Source organism: Colossoma macropomum, unplaced genomic scaffold (assembly GCF_904425465.1).
Source record: "Colossoma macropomum unplaced genomic scaffold, Colossoma_macropomum, whole genome shotgun sequence".
Classification (NCBI taxonomy): Eukaryota; Metazoa; Chordata; class Actinopteri; order Characiformes; family Serrasalmidae; genus Colossoma; species Colossoma macropomum.
This window is the reverse complement of record NW_023494789.1, coordinates 51,853,976-51,879,370: the sequence shown is the minus strand read 5'-3', so window position 1 is coordinate 51,879,370 and position 25,395 is coordinate 51,853,976. Positions and strand designations below refer to the sequence as shown.

Here is a 25,395-nt window from a genome sequence, read left to right as displayed (position 1 = left end):
TCCTTTTTAATTTCACAATGAATGGACCAGCAGAAACGTCCAAAAATCACTGTCTGTACCATTTAAACTGAAGAATGTCCTGTGAAGTTAATAAAAATGTTATTAAAAGTTATTAAAAAAGGTAACTGTGCACTAAAATTTGCAGAAAAATTCCCATACTTAAGTTCTAGTTGTTACTGTTGGGACAAACCCTCGTATCTCTTACTTATTTTAATTTGTATTTGAATTTAATTTGTACAGAATTTGAAAATGCCAGTTGTTCTAATTTCTCGATGAATGGACCAGCAGAAACGGTGCAAAATAACTCTTAAAAAAAAAGTTTGTTTCATTCAAAGTTAAGAATGTCCTGAAAAGTCACCATTAAAAAGTAACTGTGCTAAAATTTGCAGAAAAATCCCACGTTTAGGTTCCCTGTAGAGGATGTTTTAGCTTTCCTATTACAAAAACCAACAAGCCACGTGGTTTGAGCAGGGGTGCCCAAACATTTGTGAGGATAAAATGTGTGTTAGTTGTTTATTTGGGAGAAATTTAGATTAGTATGTTCGGTTGGCAAACTGAAGCGGGATGATTAACTTTGTTTATGAGTGCCTTGTGCCGTTTTTAGGGCAGCGGACTTTGGAGCTGGTAATCTTGAGCACGTACGGGTTTATAGGTGGGTCCGTCTGTCCGTCTGTGGGAAGGAAAACACACACAGTGGTGGAAAATTCCACTGCACTGAGCCTTCGGCATTCACGCACACGTTGAGTGACTCGTTCATTGATCCGATGATGCTGTGGGTTTAAAATAAGCCCCAACACCTGCCGTGCTGGACGGCCAATCGGGACTGCGCGGCTCCCTGGACCGACTAGGGCTGGCTGTATGACATATGATATAAATATGATATTTATTGTTATTGTAGTAAATTACATCACATTAAGTCACAATATGCTTTTCTTAGTATCATCAGTCCAAACCAAACTGCATGTTTAATACAAACAGAGCATTTTAATTGTATTAATGCAGCTCAGTGGGGAAACTGAATATTAATCATAATATTCAGTCAGACTTTTATAAATGTCACTCCTTTTGTCTGTTCCAACTCTTAATCATCAAAAATACGACACTTCCTGATGCATATTGTGTATCTTGGTAATGTGACGTTACATATGCTGTGCCTAATGCACCAATACTGCTCGGACACTCGTTCTAGTACATAAGGATTCCCACCCAACATCACCAGCCAATTATTAAAGGCGTGCAATTTCATATCGTGTAGTCTGAAAGCAGATTCAACACAATCTCATGCTAAAGCTTCACCCAATGCCCTCCTACAACAGGTCAAACATGTAAAATGTTAAGCATGTTAAACAAAAAAAACTCAATCTCCCTTTTCCATTAACATAAGATTCATACAAAACCAAATTAGTGTGAAATACACCAATAAATTAAACAAATACAGTGCATGTTAATTCATAAAAGGCAAATTTAGGCCATTCACATTCCTCAAAGAAGAAAAGCATTACAGTTTTGGCGACGAAAGCGAATTAAAGGGGAATTCCACCCTTTTTAAAAAAAATGTAGCATAATACAGAGGTGGTGATGGGAACCAGATGTCAAAATATCTACAACATAAATATAGCCATTTTATTTACTACTACTTGTATTGAAAGACATACGTTTTAGCCCAAAATCTTCTCAAAACTATCATAAAACAGTGTCTCAGTCATCAGGCAGTGAATTCATAACCGTTTCATGTAGGAACTTTCTGTGAGGGAGCTTTTAGAGGTGGACGTCTGGTTCCTATCACCACCACTGTGAACAGTTCTAAGTTCCTCTGGAGCGTTTCACACGAAACCATTCTGAACGACTTTACATGTTAACTGTTTTGTTAATAATGCAGCAATTCTGAAAATAAATCAGTGGAATTCCCCTTTAACTGTACAGTTCTATAACTGATGACGTAAAAGTAAAAGCAATGTAAGCAAAAAAAAAAAGGCTGGAGAAATGTGCCGTGACCGCTCACATGACCAGACAGTCATGGGTAGTCTACCTCCTATAATCATACAAAGGCCTACAGCGTGGCGAGCCAGCAGGCTTTCAGCGGTCACTGAGTTCATACTATTGTACATTCATTGCACGCCCTCTGCTGACCAAGCTCGGAACTGCACGCCAGGGAAAGACACATTTTGTTTTGTTTAGCTTTTGGGAAGAAATGCTAAAAATAAAGACAAAATAAACTGCACACTTTGCGCGGTAAACAGTCGAGCCACCACTTCAAGACCCCTTTGCTATGTATTTAAACACCAGAGCGGACGCAAAGGCATCGTAGTGTCCTTCAGTGGCTCCATCACCTCTGACGAGCTTCTGCACTGAAAATGTCCCTCACGCAGCAGCTTTGGTCCAGGAGAGGGAGGTACCATCATTGTGGAGATGAAAAGAGGTTTGAGGGGTGAAAAAAATGAACAATGAAGGAGTGATAAAGAAACAGAAGGGGTAAAGAAAAGAAGTAAGGTGGTGAAAGAGGGAGAAGAGCATGGTTGGCCTGGTCTCTGTCCACATGCTGAAGGTCATTTTAACACCAGCGTAGCCTCACTGCCGTCTTTCCTCCTCAGGTACAAACCCTGGCTCAGGTGATGCTCCCGACGCAGGTACGCGTAGAAGTAGTCTGATACCAGCAGGATCTAACAAACAAACAGAAACACCATTAATAAGCGCACATGATGATTGTTTGATGATTGTTTTTGTAAATGAAACCCTGAGGATTCATAGATATTACTAGTAGAGCTGCAACAATTAGTTGATTAGTTGTTGACTATTAAATTAATTGCCAACTACTTTATCGATTAATCTGTTTGACTACATTTTTAAGAATAAATGTAAAAATTCTCTGATTCTTGCTTCTTAAATTGGAATATTTTCTAGTTTCTTTACTCCTCTGTGACACCAAACTGAACATCTTTGGGTGTGTGGTCAAGAAAAGACATTTGAGGACGTCATCATGGGTTTTGGAGAACACTGATGAACATTTTTCACCATTTTCTGACATTTTATAGACCAAACAAGTAATCAACTAATCGAGAAAATAATCAACAGATTAATAGACAGTGAAAATAATCGTTAGCTGCAGCCCTAATTACTAGTGATAACGGAGTAATTCAATACTAACTATTTTCAGGGTTGCCAGTTTTAGAGTATAAGCAGAGTCGCTTGATTTTGTCAGTGCTCTGAAACATACGTCTCCTCATGCCAGAGACGTTATTAATTAATTGATTCATTTTCAATTCTTTTTGTTGTTTTTCATACAAATATCTTGTCTGATCTTTTTTGAAGTAGCAGTACATGTTCATAGGTTTAAAGAGACTTGATGGACAAAAAAGGTATTTGCACCACATCCTGTTTTTTGCACCGTATCCTTTCCAGTGAGCACATTATTTTTGCACACTATATAAGAATAAATAAATATAATAACAATATAAAAACATGATTTTACAGCAGCCTATTAAAGCTACACTATGTCAGTTTCAGGGATTTGGAGACCCCTCTGGTGGAAATGTGTAACTGCATGCAAAGTGCAGAACATTTTGCAGTGTGAGTTGTGCTTCTTCCCCGAGTGGATGAAGAGAACTCAGTCTAAACTTGGTGAAGCAGCGTCTCTGAGGATGTGAGTGGATTATCTATTACTGTCATCATATCTTCATCAGTATAATGTGATTCTGAGATCATTTGAGGCTGAAATATCGAGCAGGACCTTGTTTTTGAGTCTGAGTGTGACGTTAATACGTAAAGACGTACGACGTGGTGTGAAAAACTCGACGCCTCTGACTTTAAACGATTATGTCAGGCTTTACAGGGCGACTCCAGCAGCTCACACTCACCATATTTTAGCCTGTTTTTATTCTAGCTTGGTTCTCGTGTTTTCGGATCTGGGTTAGAGCCAAAATGTGGGCCGTCTGGGGCGCTGAGGACTGATTTAAGCACCACATGTCTACAAGCTAACGACTGTGGTTCAAACAGTGTTTAAAGCAGGGTAACAGTGGATGCGCTATATTTTACTATAATTTGAATTTAATGAAAAGTTACTGTCGTGTGTACAGTCTGGTTTTCCACTTTCATTTGGTCATTGCTTCACATCCAATCAAAAAGAAAAGGGCTCAAAGGTCCCACAACAGAATAAGCCAAATTCACTATGCAATTAAATATGCAATTACATTTAACAGTATAACAAAGTGACAGTAAAACTCTTCATTTCTAAGCGTTAATCAAATGTGGTCTAAGGAAGTTCTTTGTTTGTTACAGTGATGCAAAACTGAACAGTAATCTCAGGTGTTATAGTTACAGCACTGATACCTGCCATGACTGCTTTTACACTCTACAGTCCTGGTGATTAACTGTAATGTAACGAGGTCTGGTGAAACACAGACACGTGGGACGCAGGAAAACAGCCCTGGTGAACTCGGCGTGCACTCGCTGTTAGAGGAAACCAATACAAGCTCCTAAATAATTAACTGCAGCCCTGACATCACTGTTTTTCCACCAATACATCAGCCAAACAGCATCCAGAACAGCATTTAAACCAGGATTTTAACCACATTTAAGAAGTTTTTAAACCAGCATCTAAACCAGTTTTTAAATCATCTAAACTAGTTTTTAGACCAGCATTTTTAAACCATCATGTCAACCCACATTTAAATCAGCATTTAAAATGGCATCTAAACCGGTTTTTAAACCAGCATTTAAACAAGTTTTTGAAATCGGCATCTAAACCAGTTTTTAAATTGGCATCTAAACCAGTTTTTGAAACAGCTTTTAAACCAGCGTCTAAAGCAGCTCAGACCAGTCTTAAACTCCAGACACAGAGGGGGTTTATAAACAATCTCATACTGAGACGTGAGAAACACTTTTGTTTTTGGTTTATTGCTCGTCTGTTTTGTTTATGAACACGCGAGAATGATTTCTGCTTCATGTTCTAGAAACTCTACACCAGGAAACACTAGAAGTGACTTCCTGTGGAGGAGGTAAACAAGTCAGAGACGTGACTGAGGTCACACAGAGACGAGCTGAAAAACAAGAGAGCTGTAGAATAACAGAGGAAGAAGAAAGTTCAGAAAGACTAATATAGGGTCTTTACTATGGGGTGGCAATATATCACGACAACTTCAAGACATTTTAACAATACACTACACACACACACACACACACACTCATATATATATATATATATGACGTTCACTGCTGACAGTGAGCGGGATGTCAGTTGCCGAGCTGAGACAGTTTATATATATATATATATATCTACGTATATATACATATATATGAATGCAGTATATACAGTATGTATCATATGTCTATGTCATGTCTGCGCCGCACTGTAAGGAGTTCAGTTTCTTTTAACAGAAGAAATGTTCATGTTGGGCTGTTTAGGTTAGGACTTTAATGTTGAAGAGCGTGTGTGGGGGGGGAGTGGTGGGTTTACTGGAGCAGAACAGAGGGCTGTGTTTTTAGCTGTTAGCGCTGGAGAACCTGTGTTTCTTCTCATCATGTCTGGCACCGTTTTTAGCCAATTAAAAATAAAGCTGCATTATAAGCCGAAACCTTGAGTCGTTCTCAAGTTTCTCCCGAGAAAAAAAAAGAACGAATATCTGAAGTTTAAAGCAGTTTAGCCCCGCCCATTCAGCTGACAGCAGTTTAGCCCCACCCATTTAGGCTACTGCCTGAAACCATTATTATCCTTCTTTAATTTCTTATTTTTTATCTTATTATTTTATCAGTATTTTTTTAATTATAGTGAAAGCTGACACCCACCTGCCCGACGTTGAAGAGCAGCGTGATGGCGTAGTAGAAGTTTGAGTTGGCACTACCAGCATAGATCCACAGATGCCACAGGACGGGGAACAGAGCCGAGCACGCCAACAAAACACAGGACACCAGGAAGATGTTCCTCAAGACTGGAGAAAAAGAACACACAGAAAAAACGTGGAATTTGAATATATTAATTTAAAATACATTTAAAAAGAGCTAACACATTCTGCACAGAGAACACACTTCTGCATATTTTAATACACAATTACTGTTTATTTACTGAATTTAACATAAACAAATTGTGTTCTGTGCAAAAGTTACAGCACATTATATATTGTATGTTTTTTTTCCAGCATGTGCACTAAAATTGAGAAAATTGTCATATTTAAGTGCGTTCTGTGTAGTGTGTGTTTACTTACTTTCACTTTGAAAAATCAACAAAACGTGTAATCTGACCAGGGAAGTTCAAACATTTGCATATTCATTTGAGTCTTTTTTGCAGTCCTGCACTAAAGCTAACAGATTACTATTTACCTTTCGGAAGAAAGAGTCGTCATCAAAGGGAGCAACCTGAGTAAACATACTTTAATGCAAATTTAACTCCCTAAAAAAAGCTTGTTCAAAGGCGGTTCCCAGATTAGATGACCAGCTACAGCTGAGGGAACTGCTAATATAACAAAGCGAGCGGCAGTGTGGACTCGAGTCACAGGAATCTGTCATGAGTCACAAAAAGACTCGACAAAACTGAGAAAGACCTGTGACTTGACTTGAACACTAATGACTCTGGGCTGGGTGATTGATCAAATTTTATGTTCAGTTACCATTTTGACTTCCAACAATTATGAAAACAAGATAATCGAGATTGAGTTTTTGTGCCGCAATCCATTTCACTGATGCTCTCGTTTTATCTTGCGTTATAAATTCAGCGCCCCCCTTTCCTTTACAGCGCCCCTCCCTCAAACCCATCTAATTTATTTTGGTCTATTTTGTCTTTATCTGTTATTTTTATATGTCTCTGGTTTTAAGCAGGTTGTGGTACTACACTACAACATGGTTGATTTTATTTATTTTTTCTATTTATTTATTGTTTATCATATTTAATTTGCTTTTCTGCTGAACTGTATTTGAAGTTCAAGGAAATACACTGTTAAAAAGACAAAAAGCTCAGTAAATTCATGATGTTTCCGATGAGTTTTGTCAACAAGTAATCATGTTAAATAATCATGATCTCAATATTGACCAATAATCATGATTATGATTTTTGCCATAACTGAGCAGCCCTAGTGTTGAAATGGACTCGCTCCCACCTCTGAAAGCTAGTTCTGTTATCATTATCACCAGGTGAGATCTAGGAGGTCCGGGAGCCATGCAAACGAGCTCCTGCTGACTGACCTCCAACTGCCTTCATTTCTGCTCAGCCACATCAGCAGCAGCGCAGCGTTCTTCTGAAAGTGCTACTCACATCTGTAGAGATGACTCCAGGCAGGCAGGAAGGCCATGTAGAGCGCTATGTCACCTACAGTGGGGTACGACTTAAAGATGGAGATGATGGCGATCTGCATGAAGATCAGAAACACTGGGTGCTCCCTGTGGGGCAGAGAGAGAGATATGAAGGTAAAAAATAAAAAAGCAGATGATTTACATTCTCCATTCATTCAGAAACATCCTTGTTTCTACGCTCATTGTCCATTTTATCAGCTCCACTTACTATATAGGAGCACTTTGTAGTTCTACAGTTACAGACTGTAGTCCATCTGTTTCTCTGATACTTTGTTAGCCCCTCTTTTACCCTGTTATTAAGTGCTCAGTTATTGTTTACACAGCAACCGTAACTCAGTTATCACTACTATTTACGCTTCTGCATACACAAACAAGAAAGTGTGAGAACGGTCTATTAATTTAATTTCATGTTATTCTGTGACGCAGACTTACTTGAGCTTGATGGAGAGAGGGATGGTGTAGAAAAAGACGTTGATCTGGAAGACGCAGATGAAGAAGAAACGGAAGTGTTCGAACATCTCAGCGAAGAAATACCAGAAGAGCCCGATGTTTGGAGTGAGATCCGGCACCGAGAGGCTGTGGATCAAATGCACACCTCCATTATGGCTGCAACTCTCTAACGGTTTCGTTTATAAATATTCTACTGAATATCATCTTGAATATTCAATATTCAATTAATGTATGCTGTCAGAAAAGGTACATTTCCATCCATCAAGGTGCAAATAATGTGTTCAAACCTTTGCGCATCAATTAATTTTGCAAATTTATTTCTAAAAATGGTGAAAAGGCACCTACGCAGGGGTGGCCTGCACAGAGACCTGACCCCACTGAACACCTTTGGGATGAACTGGAACATTGACTGTGAGCCAGGTTTCAGAATGGGACGTCCTACAAGCTCATACAGGTGTGATGGTCAGATGTCCACATACGTTTTGGCCATACAGTGTATGTAAGCCTATATGAATCTTCTTTTTCAAATTCCCCAAAAAGTAGATTATTTATGTAATTTTAATGAACTTTAATACAATTTTGAGTTGAAAAAAGATGAATTATAATCATTATATCACCCTAAATACTGTGTGTGCCTTGTTAAAAGTTATTTAATGGAATGTCTGTCCTTACTGAGCCATATTTATCTTCTAATTTGATCTGTTTCATTTTCTTGTGATTCTAAATAAATACTTACGATTTCTTGTATAACTACGGTTTTATCACCTGTCTGTAAAGCACTTTGAGCTGCCACCGTCATGAAGTGTTATATAAATAAAAATTATTATTATTATTACTATATTTGGAAGAAGGTAAATATTTCTGTCTTTAGTAATTCCATATCTGTTATCTATAGTAATGTATGTTATTATATAGCTTTGATGCCTTTTCTATTACTCTAAAGTGTGGGTAAAAAACAAAATCATCTATGAGCAGGTGTGTCCACACCTTTTGACTACTACTGTAGTTCTTTATCGATAAATCAATACCCAGAGAGAGGTAGACGTACATGAATCCATAGACAGACGGGATAAAGTCCCAAGATCCGAGCAGAAAGAAGGACAGGCAGACGATGACAAGCAGACTGCCCACGAACATGAAGGCGTACTGCAGCGTGAAGAACCAGAAACTACTCCTGCACGGGTTCACTGGGATGTACAGCCTCTAGACGAGGAACAGAGACAGATCAGACATTCAGATTTCTGTGAATAACTTGTTTTGATGACTATTATAAAGAAAGTTCTGCTCACCTGTAACAGGAAGAGAAGGGCAGGAGCGAACAGCGTGAGAGGATAGATGCTCTGATAAGTCGCCAAGGCCAAGAATATGGCGCTCAATAAGGCACTTCCTGAAAACATACACAAAACCGGACAACACGGCATGAGAAATAAACATCAGGTGACGCGATGTCAAAAAGTCCGCAGACTCCAGCTAAAATGAGGGGTGTTAATAGTGAGTCTGTGCTGCAGTAACAGCCTCTACTCGTCTGGAAGGCTTCTAGATGGAACATTGCTGTGAGGATTTGATTGAGCATTAGTGAGGTCAGGTACTGATGTTGGATTGTCAGTTCTGGATCAATAATCATCCCAAAGGTACTGGATGGAGCTCCATCTCTCCAGAGAACACAGTTCCACTGCTCCACAGCCCAATGCTGGGGGGCTTTATACCCCTCTAGCCCACGCTTGGCGTTAGGGCTGAAAGATAAATCGCTTTGTATCAAATTTAAGTGCAATTTTCAAATCGCAAGAGCGATTTGTAGATTATAAACTACGTCGTCCTACGTTTTAGAAGGGGAAATTTAACTTAATAACTCAGAGCTTATGAACTGCCTGGAGATCAGGTAGACCAATCAGAGGCAACCATGTGTTGTGACATCACAACTACAGCTTACTGGCAGTCTGGCACACAGGGGTCAAACCTCAAGCCAGGGAAAAGTCGATAAAAGTCAAAAAACAGGCCTTAATTTATAGAAAATAATCACAATTTAAATCTCAGTCACAATATTATTCAGAAAAATCGCAATTAAATATTTTTCCCAAATTGTTCAGCCTTACTCGGCATTGGACATGGTGTCCTTAGGCTCATGTGCGGCTGCTCCAGAGCATCACATTCTATCGGTCAGTGCTTTTCTAAGGAGAACAGGACCAGCAGAAGCACTGTTTGAAAGGATTTTTGGACATACAGTGCAGTGCATCTAGATAACCTATTTTAGGAGAGCTGTATGTATGTATGTAAGTATGATGCTAAAGAAATTACACATGTAAATGATTAACCAATTAAAATATCATTATATATTCCAGTCATCTCATCAATTCTGGTTGTATAATCATGAACATGTAGTTGTTGGCTTCTCAGTATAAACTAGAGTTGGGCGATGCGGCAAAAATGGAATATGACGATACTTCAAGAAGTTACGTGATATATCAGAAAACATATCATAAGTTGGAAAAGACAAAGTTGAGCAACCTTTAAAAAATGATATCCAAAACTATCAATATAGTGATTTATATTCAACATTTCACATTATGCACTGCTCTGAATCCAGTAAAGCAGGACTAATTATGCTCTCTTTGTAATCAAACACACAGTCGGGACGTGTCAAGTGCTGATATCCTCAAAAGCATATTGTGACACACTGTGATGTCATTATCCCGATTATGATAAATATTGTCATATCGTCCAGCCCTGGATTCCTATGTAGGCTATGTTTAATACAGTTTCAGGTTGTTTACTTCATATCAATCAACCAACCTTTATTTAACCTCGGAGAACATTGAGGGTGACCCTCACTTACAATGTTGCCTAATTGATACAGAACAAGGGATTGATAATGTGAAAGAACATATCAAATAATACAAGTAAATTTAATTAAAAAAAGACTCAAATCAGGTAAGTACAAAAAAAGAAACATTAATAATAAAAATACATAAGAATACAGTAGAAAATATAAAACAATAAAATGTAGCTAAAATGTAAAAGTTAATAAAATCAAATCAAATCAAATCAAAGTAAGATAAAAGGAGAATAAGAACAAAAATAAACTAAAAATGAATTAAATTGACTAAAATAATAATAAAATAATCATAATTAAAATAAGAATAAGAATATGAATAATATTAAATAAACAGACAAAATATACATGTTGATGCCTGGTTCCACCTACCAATACCAAGTTCCACACAAGGAACACTTTACTGTCTCAGTGCATTAATACAGAACTCAGCTGCCCTCATAAGTGTGTGTATATCAGGTATTCTACAAAGCCTTATGTACAAAGCCAACATTATCTCAGCCAAACAGGCTTCAGAACTGGAACCATCAGGTTTATAATTGATATTTTGATGGGCCGTGTCCTTCATTTTCAATTTAAACGATTTTGTCATATGTCTCCAGACACAGAAAGTGCTTTAATACTATAAATTAGTGGTCTGGGATATCTGAGCTGTTATGATCATGTTTCACGCAGATGTAGAGCGCTCACCTTTTAAAGTAGAGAGGATGAAGAGCGCAATAACAGCATTGTTCAGTCCACAGGTAGACTTCGCCACACATGAGAGGATAGTAAAGGGATTCAGCAGGTAACTGGAGGAACAAGGAAAGATCAGTGAAAAGTGCTGCTTTCTGCTCCTCATCTGCACAAAATATAAAAAGAAGTTATGTATGGCACTAAACTTGAGTGTTATATCAAACAAAAACAGAGCAGAAATATAACAAAACACGGCTTAAAAAACGGCTGATTAGACCTGTCTCAGAGCTGTCTGGGCGTGGCCTATTATGCAAATTAGAATGACTGACATCAGTGATGTCATGGCAACTAGACAAAACAGCGCAAGAGTTAAACAGGCTTTATGTACATGTATGTCGTACTTTAGGCCAACCCGTGTCTCACTAAAAACACTCCCCAGCTTTTATGTGGTAATGCCTTAAAGAGGAATTCCACCCATTATTAAAATTTCTTCATAAATAGATAACTGACATATGAACAAAGTAATTTTGAGTGTTTTGATGATGAGCTTATGAAATGTTACAATGCAAATATATCCATTTTATTTCCAATCCACTGTGTGTCCACAAGCGCAAGATAACCAAAGGCATTAAAGGGGAAATTCCACCGATATTCCAAAATTTCTGTACAATTAAGTGGTTAAGATGTAAACAGAGTCATTCAGAGTGGTTTGGTGTGAAACGCTCTGTTCTAGAGAAACTTACCGAGTCAGAATTGTTCACAGTGGTGGTGATAGGAACCAGACGTCCACCTCTAAAAGCTCCCTCACAGAAAGTTACTACATGAAATGGTTATGAATTCACTGCCTTTCATGGAGGGAAACATAATATGCAGGGCGCTGTGAGGCAAAATAGTCCCCAAAGAAAACTTATTATTTCAGATTTTCCACTATTTTCCATCATCAACATTCCATATAAGCTCAGAAGACTCGTGTAGGTTCACTGGTGGTTCTGGATAGTAAATAAAATGTCTATATTTGTGTTGTAGTCATGGCGACCCCTGGTTCCTATCACCACCACTGTAAAGACATCTGAACCATTTCACACCAAACCACTCTGAATCTCTCTGATTACATCTCACACACTGGATTATACAGAAAATGATTAACTTTAGTAATTAATAAAAGTTCAAATATCAGAGAGGAGTCAGGACTCACAACATGGCCACTTTGAGAGGGATGTAGTGCATCTCTCTGGGTGAGCGCATGAGCTCCAGACAGTCGTGTGGATATCTGTCAGCTTCCAGAGCGTACTTCTGCTTTCTGAACTGTAATGTGAGAAGAAGCATAACAGAAAGCCAAGCACATCATTCAAATGATGCTGTTATTAAAAAATGAACGATAATGAAGGTCCATGAGCATTATCTACCTGTGGAGAAGATTCTAACTGATCATCAGTGGCTTTTATTCATTATTAAACACATTAACATTTCGGTGTGAAGTTGAGCTTTAAGAAAATGATCCTACAGCCTTTTCATCCTCCTGCACAGAAAAGATATTTCTTATTCTAACTCTCTTCAATATCAACTGTTTTTTTTTAAAATCATTAACAAATAAAACTGGCTGATATAATTTCATATAGTTAAAAATTAAGACTCAATTTTAGTTAAACAGTGCTTTAATGACTGGTATGACTGTCAGTTCTCAACTGTCAAATTTCCTAAACTCCAACAGCAGAAACTCTTGAATAAAACTCTACAATGATGTACACAACAGTTCCAGTTTAGAAAAGTTTGGAAACAGCGTTTTCAATAAAATAAAAGTAATTTAACTGCACAACAACATATAAAAAATAAAATTAAGATGCTTCAGATGTATCCAAAATAATGAACAGAGCTGTAGGTGATGCAGAAAGATGTAATACATCAATACCAAAATCCAGAATTACGGTATGTGATTTAATCATGTAATACATTCTTCGTGATCCCAAAATTTAATGTCTACTTTATATGTTTTTGAAGACTGAAACCTACATTATTAGTATTTATTTATGTTATTTATTTAAAGTATTTAACATACTTTATAAAAAATTATTAAAATGACAAGCTTCCAACTTCTTTGCTGTTTTGTTTACAATTTTTCCTGTAAGTTCTCTTTATCTCGATTACACCCCATAGAAAACCTATGGGATGAAGAGCTGAAGAGGTGAAGAGGAGCGCCCACAGTTTGGAGCTCTGAATCGAATCTGAAGGATCTGGAGAGGTTCTGTATGGAGGAACGGTCTCAGATCACTCGCCATGTGTTCTCCAGCTATTGGAGAAGACTCAGAGCTGTTGTCTTTGAAGAAGGAGGCTGCACAATGTCTGAAGAGGGGCAACAACTGTGGTCCAGATACATTTGAGAAAAATATTTATTTCCTGATAAGATTTGTGTTTTTGTTTCAATCACTGTACTTCAAATAAGAGTTAGATTTTTGTTAATGTTTTGACTGAAAGATCAAAAGGATGTGTTTTACAGCTCGTTTTGTTTACTGGGGTGCTAATATTTGTGGAGGGTACTGTACTGGGCCCCATTTCCTGCTCACTCTACTGTGAAACTGCGGGACGTACATTTATACAGTGCAATCGCAACTCTGACGAGTATCACGCTGACGAAGACGAGCTCTTCTGATACTCACCACATTCTTGTTGTAGTTCTGCACGGCCAGATAGAGACACACTGCTGTGATTCCATCTGCTATCTGGAGAGAGAAGTTTAACACGAGCACTTTGACTCAGGCAGCATGACAAGCAGAGCAGATCAGAGATGATTCAGATACTCTCCCTTCCTCTTCATCATCTGTCTATGACGGTCAAGACGGCTTTCACACTACAGCGAGCTTCCATCACAGGAACACGAGTATGTTACACACACACGATGCACAGAGAAACATTCGGGCTACGACTGCAATGAGATTTACATCCAACACCCATCAGGAGGCTGTGGGTGCAGCTGTGATACAGTATATGAAATGTGAACCAGGGTTATTACAGTTCACCAAGACAAAAACTAGCAGGGAAAAAACGTGCTCAGTATATAACACAAAATATAACACAACACAAATACTAAATCAAAACTACAGGGTGATTCAAAAAGATTCATCCGATTTCAAAGCGCCATATTTTTACAACCATGAGGCGCTGAGGAACCAATCAAAATCCAATTGAAAGAGGGGGTCATAGAGTTTCTGACTATCAGTGGAAGATGGCTCCTTCAGTCTGAGAGGAGATGAGACCCCTGAGCAGAAAGCGTTCTGCGTTCTCCACTTCAATAAGAGTGAATCCATCATAACTGTGCAGTGTGATTTTCGTGGGCAGTGAAGCTCCAACAGCTCAGAGCGTTCGGCGTTGGTTCCACAACACTGGATGATCTCCGAAATCGCACTGAAAGAGCTGTGAGTGCAGCGACACCCGACACGCTCAGTCCAGTATGGGATGAGTTTGACTGTGGTGTTGATGTTGTCTGTACAGCTGGAGGAGGTTCATACTGAGACCTTGTACAATTACATAATAAACTTTATGCTCATTTAAACCATTTACAGTTCACTGCATTGATCTGTAATGATTTACAAGTGAAATAAATCATTTTGAAATCGGACGAATCTTTTTGAATCACCCTGTATTATTATTATACCCCGAATTTCTGACGAGACCTTTTCGACCTTTAGTTTTTTCAGTGTGTTAATGAGAGTTTAGAAATGGTCTTTAAGGCAAGCTGGAGCCGAGCTGAGCTCAGTCTACTGTTGTGTTTATTTTATTCTACTATCACAGCATAGATCTCATCATAATACTAAAAACTAAAACCAACACTGAAAACAAACAAAAACTAAACTAAAACTGTTACTTTTCGGAAAATAAAAACAAAAAATTACTAATGCGCATTAAAATTAACTGATACTAAAGTGAAATCAAAAACTAAATTAAATAACTTAATAAAAATTAAAACTAAGGGACATTCCAAAATCATAATAACCATCATGTGAACTGGATTAAAATTACATATATAGATCATCCTATTTAACTGGTTCAAAAAGCTGAGCTGAAATACATTTGAGACTTTTAACTGATTTTGGACTTAAGACTAAAATCCTTTTTCTCTGAGTGACTCTAAACCGTAATTATGATTATTCTTTTTTAAATTAATGACTGAACATTCCATTTTGTTGCTACCAAAACAGTCATAACTCTACCAAATTTTACCAAATGTGTCAGTAGTGACCGTTTCGGTGACAATTTTAGCTCATTTTGAGCTCAGAAACTCAGCCAGAACATGACCAGCAAACACAGCTTTGAACAGCTGTTCACACAGAAAATCATCATATTTTTCATTAAAACACTAAAAACTTCTGAACTGCAGAAAATATGACGATTCTTAATGTTCCACACTGATTTTCAGACTTTGGGACACATTTACTTCAAAACAATGGGATCTAACTGCTCACCATGTGGCCATGAGGGACAGGGATGCAGCCTCACTTTCTGCTCTAGAATGTAGGGGTGTGGCTAAAATAAGGGTCCGCCTACAGACTGATTGTTTTGGTAGTGACACGAAAACATGGGATAGCATTTTCTGAAGAAATCTTTTTTTAATTAAAAATTAAACTTATAAATCTAATCATCACTTTAAAATAAATCAAAAATAATTTTTAAAAACAACACTGCAAACAAAAAAAATTGCAAATATTGCAAATATTTTCACAAGTGTAAATGTAGGAGTTAGGGTTTGGGACAGTCACCTCCCAATAGAAAGTACCTTATAAATGATGATTTCGTAAATATTTAACTTGTTACTATCTTTATTAATGCCTTTAGTTTAGATAGATTATAACATAATGCTTGTAAATATCTAAGGTCTGAAAATGTTTAAGTAGTTTTTTTTACTGTGAGACAGCAGTGTGAACTTATTCAATAGAATGGTCCACCTGAGGAGTTCCACAGGGCTCTGTCATAGGCCCCCCTTTGATTTGTCTTAGCACACAACCCACAGTTTCTCTTCTATTTGCCTTACAATAATGAAACTGCCTGGCCAAATATTGTCTACGTCGATGCATCAGTTTTGGTGTCACACAACAATACTGACTTTTATTGACAGAATACAAACATGTTTGGGGTAACACCAAACAGTGGTGAGCCATATAGCAAAAATATCATGTGATACTTCAAGAAATTTTTATGATACGTCACAATATTTTTGTTTTCTAATTCTGGTCTCTTCATAATAAAACATGCAGTTGGTTGGTGATCCAAGTATTTCCACAATATGTTTAGAAAAGCATATTGTACTATGACAAATTAACTATTAAACTATTAAAATAACAGTATGCCCTATGTAATATATATATGGAAAACATCTTGCCATACTGAATTATCAACAATTAAGCAAACATGACGTACTTACCATAAACACAATCTCTGCATAGTCGACGACAAAATGAAAGAGGTATATGATGAGCGGCGTCTGAAAGGAGGGAAAGTAAAAGTTAATTTACAGGTAGAAGTGAATTCCCAGTGTATTTACTGTAGGCCTCACAAACACCTGCTCCAAAATGAGAACACTGAACACTGCATGGTTCTGAAATACGGTGCCTGCCAATCAGTAGAACACTAAGCACTCGGCTCTTCAACAAGAACAATGAAAAACTTTATTAAGCTGTTTCTAGAACTACCACCACATTAAAGAGCTATGGTCTATTTTTACTGGTTAAATACATAGTACAGAGACAGCACCGTTCTAACCATAGTACAGAGACAGCACTGTTCTAACCATAGTACAGAGACAGCACCGTTCTAACCACAGTACAGAGAGAGCACCGTTCTAACCACAGTACAGAGAGAGCACCGTTCTAACCACAGTACAGAGACAGCACTGTTCTAACCATAGTACAGAGACAGCACTGTTCTAACCATAGTACAGAGACAGTATTGTTCTAACCATAGTACAGAGACAGCACCGTTCTAACCACAGTACAGAGAGAGCACCGTTCTAACCACAGTACAGAGACAGCACCGTTCTAACCACAGTACAGAGAGAGCACCGTTCTAACCACAGTACAGAGACAGCACTGTTCTAACCATAGTACAGAGACAGCACTGTTCTAACCATAGTACAGAGACAGCACTGTTCTAGCCATAGTACAGAGACAGCACTGTTCTAACCATAGTACAGAGACAGCACTGTTCTAACCATAGTACAGAGACAGTATTGTTCTAAACATAGTACAGAGACAGCACCGTTCTAACCACAGTACAGAGACAGCACTGTTCTAACCACAGTACAGAGACAGCACTGTTCTAACCACAGTACAGAGACAGCACTGTTCTAACCATAGTACAGAGGCAGTATTGATCTAACCATAGTACAGAGGCAGCACCGTTCTAAACATAGTACAGAGACAGCACCGTTCTAACCACAGTACAGAGACAGCACTGTTCTAACCACAGTACAGAGGCAGTATTGTTCTAACCATAGTACAGAGACAGCACCGTTCTAACCACAGTACAGAGAGAGCACCGTTCTAACCACAGTACAGAGAGAGCACCGTTCTAACCACAGTACAGAGAGAGCACCGTTCTAACCACAGTACAGAGACAGCACCGTTCTAACCACAGTACAGAGGCAGTATTGTTCTAACCATAGTACAGAGACAGCACCGTTCTAACCACAGTACAGAGACAGCACCGTTCTAACCACAGTACAGAGACAGCACTGTTCTAACCACAGTACAGAGGCAGTATTGTTCTAACCATAGTACAGAGACAGCACCGTTCTAACCACAGTACAGAGAGAGCACCGTTCTAACCACATTACAGAGAGAGCACCGTTCTAACCACAGTACAGAGACAGCACCGTTCTAACCACAGTACAGAGACAGCACCGTTCTAACCATAGTACAGAGGCAGTATTGTTCTAACCATAGTACAGAGGCAGCACTGTTCTAAACATAGTACAGAGACAGCACCGTTCTAAACACAGTACAGAGACAGCACTGTTCTAACCACAGTACAGAGAGAGCACCGTTCTAACCATAGTACAGAGACAGCACTGTTCTAACCACAGTACAGAGGCAGTATTGTTCTAACCATAGTACAGAGACAGCACTGTTCTAACCACAGTACAGAGGCAGTATTGTTCTAACCATAGTACAGAGGCAGCACTGTTCTAACCATAGTACAGAGACAGCACTGTTCTAACCACAGTACAGAGACAGCACTGTTCTAACCATAGTACAGAGACAGTATTGTTCTAACCATAGTACAGAGGCAGCACTGTTCTAACCATAGTACAGAGGCAGTATTGTTCTAACCATAGTACAGAGGCAGCACTGTTCTAACCATAGTACAGAGGCAGCACTGTTCTAAGCATAGTACAGAGACAGTATTGTTCTAACCATAGTACAGAGACAGTATTGATTCATGTTATGAATGACCTCAGGCTCAGTGCTGAAGCACAAAATCCTTCTATTTTGGTTTTATTAGATCTTAGTGCAGCTTTTGATACTGCTGACCACAAGATTTTAATTCAGTGTTTTGAATGCTGAGTCGGCCTCTCAGGCAGTTTTACAGTGGTTTAAATCATATTTAAGTAACAGGCAGTTCATGGTTTCACTTGGAAATCATTCATCAAAAAGATTTGCCATTTCTTGTGGAGTCCCTCAAGGTTCAGTCTTAGGGCCTTTGCTTTTCTCTTTGTACATGCTACCTCTAGGTGATGTCATTAGGAAGCATTAGGGTGCGGGAAAAACTCGATTCTTAGATGCATCACGATGAAGATGTGATTCTGAATCGATTCATAAATGTCAAAAATCGATTTTCCAAATATTTAATTTATAACGTAATGTTAATCTCCGCCAGAAACCTTTTCTTCAAAACTAATGTTAGAAGAGTTTCTTGTAAAATGTCTCAGCGTCCGGCTGTTTTACGAGGGTGAAGTCGCTTCTCATTCGCCAGCTTCTCGTTCTAATTTTCCCGTTCCACCTTAAATTCTGCCTTAGGCGCCGAATGTAACTGCTGCACCATTTAAGGTGGAACGGGAAAATTTGAAAGAGAAGCGAGTTCATTTTCGCAACTTTTTAGAGAAAGACAGTCTGTCAGCAGATTTAACCAACCGCGCTGCTTATAAATGCGAATAAGTCTCCAAATGTTCATCTGAATCTCTGTTTTTTCATTCGCTACTGGCGAGGCCAGACCTCGGGGCTGTGTGACCTGCTGTCTGCTGTCTGTTCTCAGTCGTTGAGAACCAGGGCTTTCGCGCTATGCTGCACACTTTGGAGCCGAGATTCAGCGTCCAGTCTCGAAAATACACCACCCCACCCCCCAACACACACACACACACACACACACACACACACAGATACACAGATACACACACACACACACACACAGATACACAGATACACACACACACACACACTCTACAACGATACCAAAACCGAAATCACTAAAGAAAACGGGAATGGCTGTAACGTGGTGCGTGGACACCCATTACCACTGGATCTTATTTCAGGGTAACAGCGCATTTTATCGCAGATGAGCGGCAGCAGCGTCTCTGAATGAGAGCCTTCTAGTTCACTTGCCACATCACTTCCATTTGATTTATTAATAAAAGATATTTTAGATATTTAAAGCAAAGTATTTGTAATGATCCGTAATGCATTTACATTATGTAAAGTCCTCAGACAGTAGGAAGATAGAGATCCTGTATAGAGAAAAAAGATGCATCAATAATCGTTTATAATCGCATCACAGCCCTCTGAATCATAATCGAATCGTGAGGTGCCTAAAGATTCATACCCCTAGGAAGCATAATGTAAATTTTCATAGCTATGCTGACGACACCCAGCTATACATTTCCATTCCTTCTGATGATAAAGACTCTGTAGACAGACTAACCAGCTGTGTGTCAGATATTTCTCAGTGGATGTCGCAAAATTTTCTATAATTAAATAATTTAAAAAATGAAATATTGATCGTTGGTACAAAAACTTGGTTCTTTAGCTTCATGTACCAAACCTGAAGTACGAAACCTGGGTGTGATCTTAGACTCTGAGCTCTGTTTTATCTGCATGTAAACAGTCACTAAAGTAGCTTTTTATCAGAAAACACAACTATGTTTCATCACCTGTCTGTAATGCACTTTGAGCTGCCACCGGCATGAAAAGTGCTATATAAATAAAATTTATTATTATTATATCATTAAATAAAATAGCTTCATGAAATATCTAACTAGTGTTAAAGTCTCAAAACATACAGTTCAATCTCCAGTCCATATAAAAGCTAAACTGCAAAAAAAACAATGTACACACATTTACATACATCCACCTCTTGTGCCTACTGCAGTGTGGTGGTGGGGGTCATCAGACCATTGCTGTACATTAGCCTAACTAGGCGGGTTTGTTGTGGGAAGCGAGTCTCTTCCGGTGCGTGAGAGAGTTACCAGCACGCTGACGCAGCCACAGAGGAGTGTGTGCTATTAGCGGTATTCACGTTACTTTAGTCAGCCATGAAGTGTGTAGATCAGCTCAGGTTGCAGTGAAGTAGTTACTGAAAGGCTGTTACTGAAAGGGAAGGGGGGGTGGGGTTGATAAGAGCTAAGCTCACTCAGCTTGGACCTAGGAGAGTGAACAGAGAGACGTGTCGTCGCCCCCTCACCAAACTAAAGGCCTGCTCTGCTGCTCTGTTTACCTGCCATGTCTGTTTTTCTGTTTATTGGAAAAATACTGATCAGTAACTTTAACTACTGCTTAGTTTAGTTGTAAGATTACAGCATATTACGTTTACTTATTTATGCCTTACCTTTCATACACATACACACACACACACATATACATATACATATGCTCTTCAAGGGTTCTTTGCATTGTAAAACTGTTGAAGAATGTGCTGTAGACAGTTTTATATAGAACCTTTTTGAAAAATGGTCTATATGGCACCAAAAAGGGTTCTTCTAATGTTACAAGCTTGACATATCAATAGCAAAATGTTTGGTTCTTTATAGAACCATATACAACACATTCTCCATCAATCTGAAGAACCATTTCACCATGCAAAGGGTTCTTTGAGTGGTCATGGTTCTATAAAGAAGCATTTTGTTTACTAAGGAACCATGAATCAGAAGCTAAGATACCTCAGTAATCTCCCTTTATTAGAGCTTTATAAGAGCAAATGACAACGTAACGCAGTCTATTAGTGCCGTTAACCAGCTGAATTCTGTAATGCGTGCACAGCAGGCGGGAATTGGGCTTCCCAGATGAGTCACCAAGGTGTTGGATTAGATGATCGATTGGTTTGACTGATCTTTTTTTGGTGTGGTGGCAAAGATTTAGGCACAGTGGGCCGCCACAGAGGAGAGTCACCAGTGGAAACACTGTGTGGACAATTTCAAAATGCTCCTCAGCTTGAATGATAAATGTATCTACTCATACAGGAGCTGTTATTAATTGGTAATTTGTTTATTTGTTGGTTAACTGTTAATCGGTTATTCATTTACATCCGTGAAATAAACCACCAAGATGGTGAAAAATGTGGGCTAATTCTAGCCACAGACAGCACGTAACACAACTACAAGAAGAAATGAAACTCAGATTCAAAGCAATTCCACAGCAGCACTCACTGCTGGACGAAACGTCCAACAGGAAAACCTTTGTGCTCAAATATGGAACGGCCTCCTCCACAGGGCGATGATGGATTAGACAAATGCGTGAAGAACCTTATAATAAAATGGCTGAAATGTTTCACTCAACAGATCAGTGAACTGCAGTACTCACTTCATGAAACACATCTCCTGAGTAGGGCGAGACTCCGAGGTCCAGCAGAGCAAGGCCTTCTACAACTGAAGGAGCAACAAAACATCACTGTTAGGTATGATGATAGACGGGCATTTACACTATATGGACAAAAGTACTGGGACACCTACACATCACACCTACAGGAGCTTTTATGAATCTCATTCTAAATCCATAGGCATTAATATGGAGTTGGTCCCATTTGCAGCTCTAACAGCTTTCCACTCTTCTGGGAAGCTTCTACAAGATGTTGGAGAGAGTCTGTGGGAATTTGTGTCCATTCATCCAGAAGAGCATTTGTGAGGTCAGACACTGATGCTGGACGAGAGGGTCTGACTCACAATCTCCTTTCTAGTTAATCCTAAAGGTGTTTGATGGGGTTGAGGTCAGGGCTCTATGAGGGCCAGTCAGGTTCTTCCACACCAAACTCACCCAGTCAGGCCTTTATGGAGCTGCTTTGTGCACTGGGGCTCAGTCATGCTGGGACAGGAAAGGTTCTTCCCCAAACTGTTCCTACAAAGTTGGAAGTGTACAATTGTCCAAAATGTCCTGGTGCTGAAGCATTAAGATTCCCCTTCACTGGAACTAAGAGTTCTAGACCAACCCCTGAAAAACAGCCCCATATCATCATCCCTCCTCCACCAAACTCTACAGCTGGCACAGTGCAGTCAGGCAGGTAACGTTCTCCTGGCATTCGCCAAACCCAGACTCGTCCATCAGACTGACAGATAGAGAAGCTGATTCGTCTCTCCACAGAATACGTCTCCACTGATCCAGAGTCCAGTGGCGGCGCTTTACTCCACTCCAGCTGACGCTTGACATTGTGTTTGGTGATGTAAGGCCTGCATGCAGCTGCTTGACTATGGAAATCCTGCCATGAAGCTCCCGGTGCAGTATTTTGCGCTGATGTTGATGCCAGAGGAGGTTTGAACTCTGCAGTTATTGATCAGCAGAGCGCTGGAGACTTTTATGCTCTACGCTCCTCAGCACTTGACGACCCGCTCTGTAACTTTGCGTGGTCTGACACTTCGTGGCTGAGTTACTGTGGTTCCTAAACGCTTCCACTTTTTAACTCTTTAGATCCATTCTTTCACTGATGTGTGTGAAGGCAGGCTGCATGGCTGGGTGCTTGATTATATACACCTGTGGCAATGAGACTGAAAGAAACACCTGAATTCAATGAGTAAAAGGTGTGTCCCAATACTTGTCCATGCAGTGCGTATTGTCACAAAACTTCAAGAAATATTCACAATACACAATGTCAAAATCTCATTTTTCTTTTTTGTGATCATTTTTTAATTTTATTTTCTGTTAATCAAACAGCTCAGCTTTATCACAAAACTATAGAACTGAAGCAAACCTGCCCTCCCCATCCCACCAGTCCATCCATCCCCCTTTTTTGTAAATACACTACTAACAATATATTAAACAACATTTTAATGAAAAGAATGAGACCAAATAAAAAACTTGAAAGAAAGAAACTAGCCTGTCCAATGTGCATCATATCATTTGATTCCATTTTTTCTTCATCACAACAAAACTAATCTGCTTAAATATCTATTTTTTTGGGACAGGCTATCTATATATGAAGATGTATAGTGAAACAATCGCGATCCTGAAATTGTAATATCACCCAGGCCAGTATAACATTAAATCAAAATAAAAGACAAATTTCAAAATTGAGCCAGTAGTGCCACATTTTCAAAACACATACAAAATCTTTGAGCACACATTATTTTTCTTTAACGTTTGTTTCACGCACTGCACTAAATCCTAATTATTCTCTCTTTGCAAGGAAACATGCTTTTGGTTGGTTTTCTACAAGTACTGTGATGTAATTTATCATGATATTGATAAATATTGCTATAATTTTCCAGCCCTAGTGTTAGATATCTTATAAGACAACTTATTCGACCATCACATTGTTGGATGTTACAGCAGTGCTTTTTTTTCCTTTTTTCACATTCTCTGGTTCTCACAGCAGATCACAGCCATCAGTTCCTGTCCTGGAGTTCAGCATTGTTTAGTGCCTTTCCTGCTCAAATACACCTGGTTCAACTCTTCAGTTATTTGGTAGGTTAAGTTGTATTAGACAACAATGCAAAAATCATCAAACTGGACCTCCAGGACCAGAACACAATGCACCTGCTGTAGACAGGCCAGTAAAGGGCACCTATTATGGACTGATCAAAGGAGAATTCCACCACTTTTTAATTATATTTGTACATAATTAATCGATTAAGATGTAAACAGAGCCATTTAGAGTGGTTTGGTGTGAAACGCTCCACTCTAGTGAAGCGCACCCGAGAACTGTTCACAGTGGTGGTGACAGGAACCAGACGTCCACCTCTAAAAGCTCTGGAAGTGGTTATGAATTCACTGCCTGATGTGACTGTGAGGCAATGATTCGTTAGCATATTTTTAAAAGCCATGTCATGCCATTTTAAAAGTCATGGCAGAGCTGTGCATTTAGGACGTTGTGAGGCAAAACTGTCCCCATTGAAAAAGTATTTTTCCAGATTTTCCACTATTTTCCATCATCAACATTCCATATAAACTCAGAAGACTCGTGTAGGTTCACTGGTGGTTCTGGATAGTAAATAAAATGTCTATATCAGTGTTGTTGTCATGGCGACCCCTGGTTCCTATCACCACCACTGTAAAGAGATCTGAACCGTTTCACACCAAACCACTCTGAATCTCTCTGTTTACATAAAATGTTGAAAAACCGGTGGAATCCCCCTGTAATTATCCTCTGATACTGTGAAAACATCGCGATACTGAATGTGCAATATCACCCAGGCCACTATAACACTAAACCAAGATAAAACACAGATGTTCTGACGGTCTATCGATGTTTCGATGCCAGCTGACAGTTAAACGAAAGAAAATGTTGTTTGTAACAACAACTACAATGTTTTTGACAGCTAGCCGCGTTAGCATCTCAGCTACATCCACAACTAAGACCCCCAGCAAGCCGAGCGAGCACTGAAGGGCTTTCTAACCCACCTCTTTTCCACGCATTCAGCGGGGACACGACTTCGACCCGCTCCGAGATCAGCTCAGCCAGGCTGGACCGAAATAACACCGCTCTTATCGTCACAGCCAGAACCAACACCAGCGTTAAGGGAGCGGCCATTGTCGCGGCGAGGAAGACGCTCTCCCGCCCTCCCGCCACGGTGCATTATGGGAAACGTAGTTTTTACGCCAGCGGCTCCGCATTCGCTCCTTAGCTCGGCGAAACTCACAGGAGACTACAAGTCTTTTTAAAAATGTAAAGCTTCACTTCCCGTGACGGAGCTGAAGTTGGCTTCTTTATTCGCCAGCCTCTTATTCGAACTGTCCCGTTCCACCTTAAACGGTGCC

The 25,395-nt window shown here is 39.3% G+C and overlaps 1 protein-coding gene across 1 annotated transcript; it reads right to left on the bottom strand.

Annotated features, from left to right (window-relative positions):
- Positions 1-960: 960 nt before the first annotated feature.
- pigu (phosphatidylinositol glycan anchor biosynthesis, class U) lies at positions 961-25,220 on the bottom strand. The gene is made up of 12 exons (XM_036571592.1): positions 25,039-25,220; positions 22,012-22,076; positions 16,647-16,706; positions 13,888-13,950; positions 12,429-12,538; positions 11,249-11,349; positions 9,018-9,115; positions 8,777-8,931; positions 7,711-7,854; positions 7,241-7,365; positions 5,782-5,924; positions 961-2,660 (listed from the first exon to the last, which is right to left on the bottom strand). Exons 1-12 carry the CDS (start codon positions 25,166-25,168, stop codon positions 2,547-2,549), a joined length of 1,308 nt encoding a protein of 435 aa, XP_036427485.1. The 5' UTR covers positions 25,169-25,220; the 3' UTR covers positions 961-2,546.
- Positions 25,221-25,395: the final 175 nt, after the last annotated feature.

What these genes read in the sequence shown, in the direction of transcription:
- pigu (XM_036571592.1), bottom strand. Translation starts at nt 25,168, where the DNA reads ATGGCCGCTCCCTTAACGCTGGTGTTGGTTCTGGCTGTGACGATAAGA. An exon ending in CAGGAGATGTGTTTCATGAA is followed by an intron (nt 16,707 to 22,011) that starts GTGAGTACTGCA and finishes CCCTCCTTTCAG; the next exon opens with ACGCCGCTCATCATATACCT. An exon ending in CCTCTCTCCATCAAGCTCAA is followed by an intron (nt 7,366 to 7,710) that starts GTAAGTCTGCGT and finishes TCTGCCCCACAG; the next exon opens with GGAGCACCCAGTGTTTCTGA.